At 38.8% G+C, this 16,228-nt stretch overlaps 1 protein-coding gene across 2 annotated transcripts in view; it reads right to left on the reverse strand.

Moving 5' to 3' along the window:
• Positions 1 to 10,944, reverse strand: part of MAP3K7CL (MAP3K7 C-terminal like) — a 32,509-nt gene extending 21,565 nt beyond the window's left edge. The window contains exons 1-2 of one of the 2 annotated variants that reach the window (XM_011358195.2): positions 10,795 to 10,944; positions 8,626 to 8,734 (exon numbers count right to left, since the gene is read on the reverse strand). In XM_011358195.2, the coding sequence (XP_011356497.1) occupies positions 8,626 to 8,695 (70 nt within the window). In that variant the 5' untranslated portion in view covers positions 8,696 to 8,734; positions 10,795 to 10,944. Of the gene's footprint in view, positions 1 to 8,625; positions 8,735 to 10,674; positions 10,771 to 10,794 lie in introns of those variants that run through there. The other variant, XM_011358196.2, reaches the window with a different exon arrangement.
• Positions 10,945 to 16,228: the final 5,284 nt, after the last annotated feature.

Here is a 16,228-nt window from a genome sequence, read left to right on the forward strand (position 1 = left end):
TTGTAAAACTAATTTGGGTCAAAGGCACATTTAAATGTATTTCAATAAAATATCAATAATCCATCATGATTATTTTAGCTCATTGAGTTCAAGGCCAGAGCAATTTGGCATGGGTAAATGGGAACATATTATACATTGGAGTCCCAACCCTAATAAACATAGATGAACAGGCACTCGCTAGAAGGAGAAATCACTTCTGTAAAGTACCAGAGCAGATAGTGCATTCTAGAATTCTAATAAAATAGCCAGGACTGGAACTCAAGGCTTCCTGGGACTTAATCCACCTTGCCCCTGTGAAGTCACACTCCTTCCTGCTTAATTATAGAAAAGAAATATATATGTTCATTTGCTTTATTATAGTAAAGTAAATAGCAAATACCAGGTATGAACCAGAATTAATGAAGCCCATTATAGAAATCTACGTCATTACTTATAGTCACGTCATATTTAGAGGCGCATATCTGTGACCATGCTGATAATTCTGCAGACAAGAATGGCTTAAAATTGAATTCCTTGAGTTGCTAGAAGAGCCTGATTGATTAACATGGAAATACATAAAGGATATTTTAGAATGACAATCAAAATAAAAGTAAGACTCCTGTGTTAAAAAAATGAATCAAGTTGGATTAATCCAAGCAGGAAATAGCGGAAGCAAGAAAACCAAAGACAGATGTAAGGAAACTATTGAGTCTTAACCTCAGTCCTGTATTTCATTGCTTGATGCCATCTGGTTTAGCTGGCATCCCTGCCAGCCAAAAATTTCAGCACTTGCGAAGCTGCTTACCAAGCTGCCCCAAGTTGATGTGTGGTGTGTTTACTTTTAAACAGTGGCTGCCTTCTTTGACTGGTTTTAAAAATAGGCAAATATTCTAAAAGCAGAATGATGAATCACAGGATTGGGCCAAAAGAAAAGAAGGAAAATGAGTCAGGCAGACGAGGAGCACAGCTGTTCTACAAACATTTGGCTGAATCGTTGTAAAACATTTTGACAGTGATATTGGATCAGAGTTCCTAAGAGCAGTTAAGTTTGTTTTGACAATTCCAGAAGCACAAAGTAGATTGTACAGTAGCTATACAAGATACATCCCTGGCAAATTTGCCTTTTTAAACAAAAAAAAAAAGAAGAGTACTTGCCAGATATGTCTATAACATGACAAAATCAGAATGCAAGTACATTTTTATTAAAATATATTTATTCATCAAATAGTTATTGAATGCCTATTATATGCAAGGCGGTGACAGAAGACCTATGCTAAATTGGCAAATCACTTTATCATAGTTTTTAAGGTATTAAGGAAATAATTCATAGGCTTCCTTTTCAAAATGGCACAGCAAGCAAAACACATCCTAAGAAATTTTTTTAAAGATGAAGTATAAAGGAGAGAATTAAAGAGGAATTTTTTAATAAGCAGATGTTCACTGCCTGTTCCGCAAACATGATGTGACTAAGTCAATGGTACTTAAAATAGAACTTTCTTATTGGTATCCCGACCATTATGACATACCATAGTACATTTTATGATGGGCTCATCTCAGCATCTACTGAGCAGCTGTTGGGTTGTTTTTGTGGTTATTCTGTTCCAGATTTCCTTACATTGTCTTCCCACCATTTCTTACGAATTCAAAAATTAAAAATTTCACGGAACATTGGGAAGCATGCCTTTGAGTGTCTAACTTTTTATGTAGCTAGTAAAGAGGATTCGAAAACAACTACCATGTATCATTAGACTCTCTTTATGAGAGAGAGAACATGTTAACACAGAAATCATAAGACAAACAATCTTAGAACAGAAGTGGTCATTATATTGGATAAATTTAGCTTTAGAGCCAAAAACAAACACACGAAAACACCTCACAGCTGCGTCCTTGTTTCTTTTTACAGCAGAGAGGTGAACGCTTCTTCAAAGCCAAACCAGACCTGCGAACCAGCCTGTGAGAACCCCTGTCCTAGACGATCTCCTGAATGGACTCTGGAGTCACTTATTCCTCCTCTTATGGGCTCTCCGTCCAAGACATAATTGCCTAGGAAATTGTAAATCCATAGAGAAGCCACCAGGAGTGGGAGAAGCCACACTCAGAAGACAAGCTCCAACTCACTCCCAACCAGCAACTTGAGAGGCAATCATGCTCAGAATCCACTCAACCTGACTACACTTCCAGCAGCTGGGGCCAGCTTTGCGGGCATGCGCCTGCGCAGTTGAAGGGAGCCCTTGGACCAGGCAAGCCCCACACTTGGTTTAATAGTATCTTGAAATTCTTAATTTTTGAACAAGAAGCTGCATAATTTTTTTTCACTGTCCCTCCACAAATTAGGTAGCTGGTCCTGACTGCAGTTAAGACCCCTGAGTGCTGGTGTCCTGGAGATCATCCTTCAGGGCCCAGGGACAAAGTGACATTTACAAGGCCAAGTGAGTTAGAGAACTGGCTAAAGTGAGGAGGCTTCTCTAGGAACCATTTGGCTCCTAACCGATAAGGACACAGTGGGCTGGATCCACATTCTATAGTGCTGGCCTGGGTTGGAAGCTCAGCTGAGCCACTTTTTTAATTTTGGTGAATGTGGACAATCAACATAACCTCTTTGAGACTCAAATTTTCTCCTCTACAAAATAGACGTCATATTCTCTGTCTCAGAATCTTATTAGTAATGAAATGTAGAGGTTAATCATTTAGCTCAAAACTTGGCATCTAGGAAATAATCAGTAAGAATAATGAATGCTTGATATAATCAAGTTTAGTTTCCATTTCTTCTCACCTTAAATCTGACCAAAAGAGTGACTGGGGAGCAAGGCACATGTGCGCGTGTGCGCATATGTGAGTATGTGTGTACTGGTGGGAGCTGAGAGTATTATTCATCATCGTCTGAATAATACAAGGAGAATAGACAGGTCTAATTACTTAGATGCCAGTTAAGGGAGATTCCCCTGGTGCAGCCATAACCTCAGGTCCTACGGGTTTACTCTTTCCATTTAAATCTGAATTTAAGGTTTCCCTTTTACTTCTCTGTCAAAGCGAACATTTTCTATAGGGAATAGTGTCCAAAAAAATTTAACTCATGCATGAAAGGCCTTAGAGCACTTTCATTTAAATATAAATGAAGATTAATATTTTATTTATAGAAATAAAATACGTAATATAAGCCTGCTAACCCATGTTAATAATACATTAAACAACCTTTTTAAAATGTCTGGATACCTAGGTTCTTGTTAGAGCATCATATCATTTTGAAACACATCAAAAGCTTTTTAAAACTTTGTTTCCTGCTTATTAAGCATTAGAGATGTGAATTCTTTAATACACATTAGGTTTTCAAGGCCCATAAAATTAAAAGTATAGATATGAATATGAATATAAATATAGATACAGATACAGGTAGAGATTTGGTGATACCTAGAAGATTGTCAACTCTTAATAATTAATAATAATCACCATGTTACCTCAACCAGTACCTAAAAGTACCTAACATGTACCTAACATGAGGAGTTTGTTGTCACTGCATACTGAGGCAGCTTTAAAGGTAGTGTCAGAGTTGAGACAGAATGCGACTTGAGAGAGTTCAAAAGACTCCCGCCCCCACTTCCCCAAATGCCATCTTTACCAAATTGGCTAGTAAAATTCCACTAGGAACTTTATCCCTCGACTTCCTACTGATTTCCTTATGGATATGCAAAACGACAGCAAAACAAAACAACGACAACAAAAAAACATGGAAACAAAAACAAACCCCTTAAGAGAAGTAATAAGGTAAACCTCATATTCATTTATTGCTTAGTGTAAATGAGGCTTTCCAGTCTTTCCAGAGAACAAGGATTGAGAGCATGGAGAGAAGAGAGTACCGGAAACTTTGGGGGCGCTGAGGAGGGAGAGAGAAGTAACACCAGAAGACACGAAAGGTAGAAAATGTTAAAGGAAGGGGGCAATGACAGGAGACATTTCACCTGCATCACAATTTTGCTGAGAGCCAGTTTTGCATGTGTACACACAAAAAGACATTCACACAATGTCCAATGAATTTAGATTCAAGGGTAGTTATTCCAGCTACTTCACATAGTTCTTGCTGCCACACAAAAGTATCCTGATCTGTGAGGAGAAAAATAGTATTATTTAAAAGAGACACCAACAGAATATGCCCTGGAATTTTTTTTTGTAAACTAAATGTCATATGATTAATTCATGCCTAGCTATGAAAAATTCTGATAGCTTGAAAGTACTTTTTAAAAACAAAATGTTGAAAGCTACCAGCTTAAGCTGATACCAGTATCCATGACTCTTTCTAAATAAAAACTAAAAATCTAAAAGCAAAACAAAACAAAACAAAAAACCCCAAGGGCAAGGATTAAATTTATATGAGAGTGTGCCAGATTTTAGCTCTGCTGAAGATAAAGAAAATTCTCAAGTAATTAACATCAAATCTTCATATCAGTCCAACTCTAAATTCTCTCTAACTGGAGAAAGGCCAGTGATTCTATAATAACCCAAGAGGTGGGATTCATATTTTCCTTGCACACATTTCTGTTGAGAAAACTAACTCCATGCAGTTCTGCACTTAGAAAGTTAACTCTTTAGGATTACCGATTTGGAAGTAATGCCAATCATATCATTAGCTTATTAAAGACAGGTATTGCCGCTTCCAGGAATTATGGTTAGCTATGTGTTGCTTAATGAAGAGTTCTGATGATAGGCTAAAAATGGTGATTGTCTTTTAAAGGGATTCCCCCCCACCCCAAAAAAAACTTCCTTCCTTTATTTAAGCCCCTGGAGATTCATCGTCTATTTGGAGTCTTGCACCTCACTCTGCTATCAATAAACAATGATCAACTTCACATGTACCAGGGCCAATCTGTCATCAAGTCCTTTCAACCCTTCCTTCAAAATGTACTGTGAATTTGGTCATCTTGTTCCACAATTTAATCCAGGCTCTCATCACTTTGTCTCTGTACCATTATAAAAAGCCTCTTCCATTTTCTCTCCACATCCAGACTGTTCCGCCAATCAAACATTTACCATTTTCATCGCATTGCTCCCTTGCTCAAGAACTGTTGACATTCTGTTGCTTCTGATCAAATCCAAACTCTTTTGCTGAACTTTTAAGATTGGCTTGGTAACTCTAGTCTACTGCCATCGAAACATATGCTCCATAGACGGCAGCACGAATGCCTGGCTCAGAGCAGAGCTCGGTGAATGGCATGCTACTTTTCCACATTTCAGACCTCTGCTCCAGTTCACAAGAGTTTTAGCATTTCTGAAATATATCGTGCTCTTCCAAGCTCTTATGTTTAGAAGGAAAAGGAAGAATTATTAAAAGATGAATAGCTCCCTTTTTTTGTACCTGGTATCCAGAAATGGCATCTTTCTACACTGCCTGCCAATACCCTACCCACCTGCAAGGCCAAGTTGACAATCGCGTCTTCCGAGAAGCTGTCCCCATCTGCTCTGGGTAACACAATCTACCAACTGGATACCTAGTCCCTACATTACCTTGAGTTGAAGTAGAAGTGTGAGATGTAAACAGGACTCAAAACTGCCTTGTGGTTTATACTTTCTATAATACTCCAGAATCAATCATCGTAAACACAGGGACCAGCTGACTACTTGATTTGTGTCAAGCACTATGCTAAATGCTTTACCTATAGTGTTATTTGATTCTTATGACAACTCTCTAAATTACCATACACATTGTATGGGAAACTGAAGTTCAGCAAAGTTGAGTGACTTACCCAAGATCATACAAATAGTGATGGGAATGAGTCTAAAAACCATGCCTTGCTGACTCCAAAGCCTAATGTCCTTAACCTCTATACCAAATCATCTGAGACGAATATGAGAAAAAAAAAAAAGAAGAAAAAAAATAGTCCTAACATAACTGGAGGATAAGCGCTATATTGGGCTCATAAAAAATGAACAAGTCAACATTCATAGGCAACTATGTCTCCTTTTCTCATGGACTCTGCTTAATTCTTCAGCAATAAATTCAACAATACAGAATTACTCCTTAAAAATCTACCTTAGTCATCCCACTTACTATAAAAGTCTAGGATGTTTCCCTTTGTTTTTTCCCTAAATGTGTGGTCTGCATGCCACATGCACTGGAATTCAAAAGGCATGCACAGTGTGCACGATGGCAAGTGTTACTCAGTAGGACACCACACACGTTCCTTATTCAAGAATTCAGAGGGAGTGTCGCCAAATATGTGCAAAGCATCTTTCTGTGCACTTGCAACCTCCTGTGCATGAAAAAAAAAAAAAGACGGACTTCTTGGCCCACTGCATCAGAACATACAGGAGTATGGCCTCGGAACATGTACTTTTGATAAGAGCTCTCAAATGATTATTTTAAGAAAGGTTGAGAAACACAGAACCTCAACTCCTGCCTTGCATTCTCTACCATGTTGGGTGACCTTTCTAGAGATATAATGACACACTGATCCTAAGAAAAAAATTAATTTTGGTAGGTTCTTCATAAGGCTTCATATTCATTTTTTTGGTGGAAGTATAGGGTGGGAATTCTTGAAATAAATGACCACTCCTATTTGAAGCTATCCTATAAAAAAAATTCAAAAGTGGGCTTTTTTGTGATATTTGAGAGACACTAGAACAAATCAATCTAAAGCGATTGATAAAACACATTCGAGAGCTCCCAGTCAGGGGCCAAAAGAGTTTAAAAGATGGTGGCAAATTAATTACAAGTTGTACATGTCATTCAAGGAGGAGTCCATCCATGCAACCCCAAGATCAAGATTCACTTCTGCATGGCTCTCTTCTGTACGTAAATTAAATTGTTAAAATGAAGATGAGGGAACAATATCTTTACTTGTCTTGTCCTAAATTATGATATAATAATACTGCTTGGAATAAACAAGCTTGATACATTGAAATTTTCTTCGTAAGGCTGTTGATTGTAACAGGACTTGTGCTACTTATATATGACATAAACACAAGAGAGAAAATTATACATCTTCTTCCTCTCTGGGTTTGGGTTTACATGTGTCTGTTTTGAGAGCTAGCTACTCAAACACTGACTATTCCTCAAAATCTTTCATTTACAACATGCATACAAATAAAAAGCAGGTTTTCCTTTTTGGTTTGTTCATTTTTAATTGATAGACTTTATTTTTTTAGAGCAGTTTTACAGATAAATTGAGCATAAAGTGCAGAGCTCTCATGTACCCTCACTACACATACAGTTTTCTTTTACTCCTTAGAGAAGCAGCATGGGATAATGCAGAGAATTCAGACGGTCAAATTTAGGGAACTGAGTTTAAATCATAACTCCATTACTCACTAAAAGTGTGGTCTCTGGTCCTCAATCTCTGTCTTTGCAAATTGGGAATATTTATGCCTACATTGTAGGGTTATTTTAAAGATTAGAAATCACATGTGATGATGCCTAACACAAAAGACAAACACAATTAATGCTAGCTGTCATTCTTTGTTGGGATGGGTTGGTTTGCCTATTGGGAGGATTTTCCTTCACTACTGTCTTTCAAAGGACACATATAGGGACACATATGTGGTAATGAGAGGAGATATAGGACTAGGGCAGGCCACAGGGAGAGCGTGGGAAAAACAGATGATGAATTGTCGAGGCTTCACCTCTTCCTGCTCTAGAACAATCCTCCACTGCGGGCTGCACAGTCCAGGAAAATGGGTGGATGTGTCACCATCATAATCACTTGGTATAAGAAAGCCCAAACTGCCTATGTAAAGTCAGACTTCACAGAACCCAGATCCTTGCTTTGCATTATATGAGGATAAACCTGTCCTTTTTCAATCGTTACTTTTCAAAGCAATACCTCGACATGGACATTGTAGGAAGAAAGATAGATGATAGACAGATAGATAGATAGGTAGATAGATAGATAACAGAAAAAGGTCAGTCCTCAAAAGACCCAAGGTTTAAATGTTAATGTTGTTTGAGCGTGCGATTATGTGATATTAACAAATGACATTAGACTGAGGGCAATGGCCAACACCAGTGGAAGAGTTCTCTTTCTCACCGCTGTGACCCACACCACCTGAGGTCCCCTAACAAAAGTAGTGCAATTCGATATGTGTGTTAAGAGGTCATTGAGGGGAGCCATGACCTAAGTATGGCAGCCTCGCCTCAGACCTTACTATTTCGAGAAGGTCTGCCTCACCTGTCCCATTCATCCCTCTGGCTGAAGTCTGTTGATTTAGTCGGAAGTGTGGGAACACCAGTGAGAAACCAGCGTTAGGGACTTAGGTTTCAGGAAATGCTGCTGGAACCAGGACAGTGATATTTTTACATCCCCCAACCAAATGCCAGCTCTTAATAAATGTCCCCTCATGAAATTTTAACAATGACGTACTTTGCTATCATTTGAAATTGGTATAGCCCCATGAATTTTATAATAAAAGAAAGATAAAATGGGGAAAGAAAAAAAAAAAGAAGAAATGTCTTAAGCAACCAAAAAATGGGAGATGGGGGAAGCATCATCAGAGGCATTTTGAGAAGCCACCCTCGAACAAGGCACGATGAAAACCACACTCCCCATCACTAGGTCACGCCAGGCGTGCATTTTAAAATGCCCTTTGTGGAACTGGAAAGGATAATGTTAAAAAGGCAGCAGGCAGGAAGGCAGCCCTTTCTCTGTGAGCAGAGTATACCTGAGGCATTATCAAGGCTGAAGGCGATGCGTACTGGCTTATCCGCAGGTACCCTGGTGGTGCTGATCATGTGGGCACCTGAGCCTCGGCCTTCCCCTGGGTCTTCCAGCTGTTAGGACAAGAGAGAACCATTGTCACTTTACTCAATGTCATCCCTCAAATACTCAGAGGCCCTTGAAAATTAAGAGGGGAAAGTCATTAAGCACCGCTTTCTTATTTTAAAGATACTCCTAGTTTCTAGCCTACTTTCCCTACCTCGAATGTATTCACTTTACATGGAAAGGATTTCCATTTAAAATCCTTTCTCTGGTGTATAAAAAAAATTGCTTTGGAAATATACAACTAGAATATAATATGCAAGATGAAGCAAAATCTCCACCCATCTAACTTTTTTAGTGCCCCTTCACATGACTAGTCTAATCCTGACCCTTCAAGGTCTTGTATTTTAAATTTAAGGAAATAAAGAAATCTTAATAGGGCATCAGACATCTCCAGATTAAACTAACTTTTCATGCTCAGAAGTCTAAATTGGATGTGAATTATTGATCTGAGAGTGGTAAAAATGAGTATTATGGAATCATTTGAAGAATATAAAAGACAATTTAAAAATATCCCACAGTTATATTATGAAGATTATAAATATCTGATTAACTACCTGTAAATCTATCAACATTTCTCAGGCTGATCATTAAAACCATTGCATGATGCAAGCAAAATACAAAACTAAAAACATTCTATTAATGTTCTACCTCACCTATTATATTATCATTTAGTTAATAAACTAAGGTAGAATGAATGGAAAATTATTCTACAGATAAGATGAGTTAGGGTGGGCAAAAACACATGAATATTTCTATGTTATAATAAGAGAATTTAGCCCAAATATATTTTCATCAAGATACATGATAATTTTTGATCACTGGGACTAGGAAAAGATATTATTATAAATACATATATTTGATATTTAAATACATATATTTAACTTTTCTATTTTGAGTCATGTGTCCTCTTAACTCTCTACTTTCCTTTTCATATAGACAGTAAACCAAAAACTCTAAATGATATTTTAAGGAAAATGTCTCTAAAAATGGAAAAATATAAATCATCTCTTTAGCCATCCTTAGAAAGATTCTGGGAACTGCGTGAGCAGGGCATTTTCTCACAGCAAGGTTCCTGAATCTTTCCCATAACTTTTCTCTATCTAAAAATAGTGTCTAGAACACTGAATTTTGTTTTTACAATTATTTATAGAGCCAAAGCGAATGTATATATACATACATGTATTTTTAGAAATACACACATATGGAATCCTCTTACTTAGTATATAGAAAGGGAACAGGCTTACATTAAACATCTAGTAAAGCTTTAGGGCGGGGAAAACAGCAACTGTTTATCACCCAGTTACAATCATATTTGGTTCATTCATTTAACACTACAAATAACAAGAAACCCTAAAGCATTCCAAGTCATGTCATTCTAAGTTAGAAAAGAGTGGTAACATGAAACATTCAAATTAAAAAAAAAGGGGGGGGTAATATAAAATTGCTATTACTTGACTCAGGATTTGTTTTATCTTTGCCCTGACATACATTTCTGTGTAGTCTTATCTGCTTAGAATCAAGCGTCTCGTTAACCACCTGTTCCTGAGGAATAGAACAGACTGTCTCAAATGTAACAAAACAAACAATAAAAATCCCCTTCAAGTTGTAGCTAAAAGAAAAAGTCTTCTTGTTACACACCGGACAACCATCAAACCATTTTATCATAACATCTGAGGATGAAAAGCTGCACTCCTCTTCTGGCTAAGATTTTGCTGCACCAAGAAATAAAGCTCAAGAGGTAGAAATCTGCCTCCAAGATTTTGTGAATAGATCTCTGGTGCAGTTTACAGCAACGGGAAATGAAACTGATAAACACAGCTAATTAGAGCCCCTCCCTTCCGCGCAACTTAGAGCATCTGTCTGCCTCCGAAAGGGATGGCAGAGGGGACGCTGGGTGGACTTCGAGTTCCACACGGTGTCGACCACAAGAGCCCCTGAACCAACTTGCCTTTTCATCACACTGCCTGGGGAAATGGGCCACCGAGTCCTCCTCTCGGCTGCACCAGAGCTTTGGTTAAGTTGCTGGTGCTCTGAGCGTTTACTTGGGTTTTCACACCTGTTGCCTTACCTCACTTAGTTGAGTGTCTGCACTTCTGTAATCCAGGGCCAGCCACTGCCTTGGCCAGTCGGTGCCTTTGTGGAGCAGAGACTTAGAGAGAGAGCAGGCTGCACCTGCTGCATAGCAGCCACTGACAATCTGAGGAGCAATGACAGCTGTCAGGGCAGCTTGCTCCTACCTGCTCTCCCCCAGACCCGGCGTCCCACGGGGCCTCCCTGTTCCGCTTCCCGCTACAGCCCCTCTCTCCTTTCCTTGCCTCTCCAACAGCCAGGATGTTGTCATGTTTCTAGAAAAAGCAAGAGCAAAAGAAAACCCTCCTCCTGTCAGAGGCATTGATAAACAGCAAGTTGCGGAGAGTCCAAATGTTTTAATTCATTAGTCCTGGCAAACCTAAAATACAAACAGACTTGCTTCACAAGACAGGAATGTCTTCAGCGTGACCCAATCGGTGTCTGTGTCTATTCCAGCAAACTGGCAAAGATAGCATGACTCCAGTCAGCAAAAATGTCGGCCGCTCCAGTCAGCTTGGCGAGGCCCAGCCAACTTGGACGGGCCACAGGCCGACTCTCAGATGATAGCAGCGATGATCCCGGTTAAGAACGTGAGGTTTGAGGTTGAGCCGCTGATGGGCTTGATGACTTGATCCCATCTACAAATGCAACCGACCGCAAAGTGAGTCATTGGCAAATAGGAAGAGAATGTTGGGACTGTTTGGCCTTTTTAAAAGCTAGAAACCCGAATGTCAACAGTACTTTAAAACAGTTAGATGGTAATGGTGAAGTCAAATAATTAAAGATAAATAAGTATTAAGAGAATGAAAGATAAGTCACAGACTGGGAGAAAATCTTTGCAAGATACGTACCAGATAAATGACTGGTACCCAAAATGTGGAAAAAACTCTTACAACTCAACAATAGGAAAACATACAGCCCAGTCTTAAAATGGGCAAAAGATCTAACAAACGTCTCACAAAGATATACAGACAGCGAGGAAGCACGTGAAAAGATGCTGAACACCATATGTCACCAGGTGATTGCAAATGCACACACAATAAGATGCCACCACGCACCTATTAGCATAGCCAAAATCCAAAACACCGACAGCGCCATATACAGTGAGCATACGAAATGGCACAGACACTTTGGAAGACAGTTTGGCAGTTTCTTACACGATTAAACGTACTTTTACCATATGTTCCAGCAGTTGTGCTCCTTGGTATTTATCCAAAGGAGTTGCAAACTCATTTCCACACAAAGACCTGCACATGGAAGTTTATAGCAGCTTTATTCATAATTGCCAAAATTTGGTGGCAACCAAGACGTCCTTCAGGAGGTGAATGGATAAGCAATGTGGTACATCCCGACAATGTAATATTATTCAGTAATAAAAAAATGAGCTCCCAAGCCACAATGGACACTTTAACTTAAGCGTATATTATTAAGTGAAAGAAGCCAATCTGGAGAGGCTATATACGGTATGACTCTGACTATACAACGTTCTGGAAAAGGCAAAATTAGAGAGACAGTAAAAGATCAGTAGTTGCCAGGCATTGAGGGAGAAGTAGAGAGGGAAGACCAGGTGGATCACAGAGGATTGTAGGGCAGTGAAACTATTCTAAATGATACTGCAATGGTCGATCCGTGTCATAATACATTTATCAAAACCCACAGAGAGTATGACACCAAGAGTGAACTTTAATGTAAACTATTGAATTTAGTTAATAGTAAGGTATCGATATTGGCCCAACTGTAACAAATGCACCACACTAATGCAAAATGTTAATAATAAGAAAAATCAGGGGGTAAGAAATATTTGGGAACTCCTGCTTTTCACTCATTTTTGTTTTTCTTTAAGTTTAAAGCTGCTGAAAATGTTGTTAAATAAATAAGTAAAAGGACTTAGCAGGTTTCCTTGAACTAATGAATGAAGAGCTAACTTATTATGATATATATAGCTATAATCTGCATACATTCAGGTGATTAGAGCATTCACATATAAACCTATTTGCAATTCTAACTGCGACTACTTCCAGGAATTATTATTACTGTTATGATGTTATTTTAAAGTTAATAATGTCACCTTACGAGACACATTATAATTTATCAAAAGAGTCTCATCCACTGTCTCATCTTCATCTTCCCTATAATCCTATAGAATAATCATGGTCTGTATTGTCAGCTCTATTGGACAGATGAGCAAACTGAGACTCAGACAATCTAAGTAACAGGCTCAAGGATAAATGATCATTATGGAATAAATGGCCCAGATAGGATCCAGGTTTTTCTAATTTTCAGTTTATACTATTATCACTATACCAAGATGTACTCTGTATGACTGATCTAATGCAATTGTTTCATTGACAGTAAGCCTGGCTCTCAGCTTTTGCCTTAGAGGAGACAAAGGTATAACTTTCGTCAACAGTCTAGTGCCCAGGTTCATCTGACACCAGCCATCTTTATCATAAACCCCAAAGAAATCAAAGTCGTGCATCTTATGTGCACCAATGGAGGAATGGATACCATATCTATACTGGCTCCCAAATCAGCTCCCGGCTCTACTTTCAGAAAAGCTGATGGTGACACTGACATTGCCAGCATCATCAGTGACTGGACGTGTCTGGATTCCAGTGAAAATGTCCCTTCAAAATGGAAAAACCCAGAATGCGGTAGCACCTTCTTCCTCCGCTGTGATCACCAAAGCCCTTGGTGAATGTTCCAGAGATAAGAAGGGGAGTGACACATTAAATCCAATTTATGATATCGTCAAAAGTACCTGACAGAGTCAGCCTAGACTGTTATCCAGAGACTTTTCCAGCATCATTAAGGTAATGCTGGACTGCCAGGTACATGGGCTGCCATGGTGACAGCCTGATCCTGATGACATCAGCAGTGGTGCAGTGGATGTCCAGTTGGTAAAGAGCTACAAAGGAAAAGGTTTCATGAAAGGATAATTTAGTAGCAATAAGAAACAAACAAACAAACAAACAAAAATGCATCTAAATAGTCTAAATGTGTTCTGTCCAAGTCTTATCATGTAAGTTAAAGATTTTCAAATAATAATTAATATTCACCAGTTCTTCTGTTCCCATAGGAACAACAATGTATTTCTTGGCTCTTTATCTAAACACTTCCAAGAAAGTAACCATTCCGAAACCCAAGTGAAATCCCTTCCCACAACTATAACCCAAAATAACCACATGGTATTTTGAGAATTCAATAGAATTATACTAATTCAATCCAGAAGGGATTGTGTGTGTGTGTGTGTACATCAAAATATTAACAGATTGACAGTATGACTCAGTAGCAATGTATGATTTTTATTTCCTTCTTTTTAGCAATAAATGTGGAAAGCAATTTTTAATAGTATTAAAGGAGCTTTTCAAAATAACAAACTCTAGACTTGTTTCTGAATTATGGTTTAGAACATGCACAAGCAGTTCATGTTACAGACTGTTGCCACAATTAATGTGACCTCACTAATTCAATAAGCATTTTGGGAAGACTTAGTATGTTCCAGGCTAGTTCCCAAACTGGCCTCAATATTGGATTTATGCCTTTTAAAAATGCCAGGCTTTGCCATGGCAGTGACTCAGTAGAGCTGGGGTGGTCATGGCATTTTGTAAATGGAAACAAGAAATATGAATTTCTATGCGCAGTGTTTAGAGAACCATTTAAAACATATTTTTGCCAACACATTAAAGTTAGGTCTCCACTGCTATAAGACATATGCAGCCTATAGTCTCCAAAAAAGAAATATTTCATGGTGGTTAAATAATTAGTCTTCCCTTACAACCATCAGTCAGCAATTTTTTTCTGTAAAGGGCCAGATAATACAGACTTTACACTTCATGGGCTATTACGATCTCTGTCAGAACTACTCATCTCTGCCGTTGTAGCACAGAAGGAAGCACAGACAAGGTGTATTTGAAAGGATGGGCTCTAACTCTACAAAAACAGGAAACAAATGAGCATGGCTGTGTTTCAATTAAAACTTATTTGCAAAAAAATGGACCAACAGCCAGGATTCAGCCCTCAGGCCATAGTTCACCAACTTCTGTTCACTTTACCCCAATCTGAACATCTGGTGGACAACCAAGGCACAGCCCCCCAACAGTGCCACGTGGCATGGGCAGAATCTCCTTGGAAAAATATAACTTCTCTTTTTCTGCTGCTCTCAGTTCCCTCTCTTCCACTCATCCCTCCAACTCTATCCCCACAAAAAATCCTAATGTGTCACATTCTTCAGTGACTCAAAAATCCCAAAGCTGCTTATTCACCCTGCTGTTCTATTAAACACTGATACGTCTGTTTGAAACAAACACGAGTGAATAAATACTTAAGTAACTACAAGGATCTAATGAATGGAAAGCTGATTTATTATGAGAGACACCACCGTAAAGCTGTATACATTCAAATGATGAGATCCTTCCAATTGGCCCACAAGACTTGTTGTATGCCGTGAGCTGGTCTCATGTGATTGTTCTTTTGAGTGGCCTCTTCCTCAGCTCCAGATCTCGGTCAAGTCTTAGGTAAGATTTCCCATGTTCCCCAAGAAGCCTCTCTGTGGTCCTTACTTGCAGCGACGTTGTCACTCCTCTTCAAACCCACTTGTCAGAGTAATCCACTGAAAGATCACCAAGCAAAGAAGGAAGCTGAAAAACAAAACAAGGCAATGCCTCCCCGAGAACTTCCAGTCACAGCCTTTCACTTTAAAGATGACTGGGGACCACTTTCTTAATCCGAGTTCATTTCAGGCTTACGATAGCAGAACAATTCACTTTATGTCATTTTTGTCTTACTGCTCAAAAGAAGAATGAGTGGGACTAGAAACATTAAGTCACTCAACAAATTCTCTTTCCTGGGCTTTGCATTTCACTCACTGAAAGAGACAGAACAGTGTGCAGTGTTTAAGAGCCATGCTGTCTGAGTCACCCCCTCCCCCCCAACCCCCACCTGACTCTGGCTCTTGCTGGTGTGGGGATTCAGCAAAGTTACTTAACTAATATGTGCCTCCAGTTCCCCAAGTCTAGAGGATAATTATGGTACCTATCTTATGGGCTGTTTTGATGATTAAATAACTTAATACAAGTAAAATGTTTACAATGATGCAGGTAAAACAATAAGCACTACATAAGTAGAAATTATTGTTTCAAGGGGATAAAAATATAGGAAAAACAACACCCAAAGGTGTTAGAACTGAGTTAGAAAATGTAGTTTTGACGTGTGGTTCTGACTCCAAAAGTTGCAGAACTTTACATCAGACATGTCATACCTCCGGCCCTCAGTTGTTTCATCCAAATCACAGGTCAGCAAACTTTTTCTGTAAATATTTTAGGCTTTAGAGGCCATACAGTTTCTACCACGATTACTCATCTCTGCAATTCCTATTGTTGAAAGTAGCAATAGACAGTATATAAATAGATGGGTGAACTCCAAAAAAAACT

The sequence above is a fragment of the Pteropus vampyrus genome, unplaced genomic scaffold, assembly GCF_000151845.1.
Source record: "Pteropus vampyrus isolate Shadow unplaced genomic scaffold, Pvam_2.0 Scaffold38, whole genome shotgun sequence".
Taxonomy (NCBI): domain Eukaryota; kingdom Metazoa; phylum Chordata; class Mammalia; order Chiroptera; family Pteropodidae; genus Pteropus; species Pteropus vampyrus.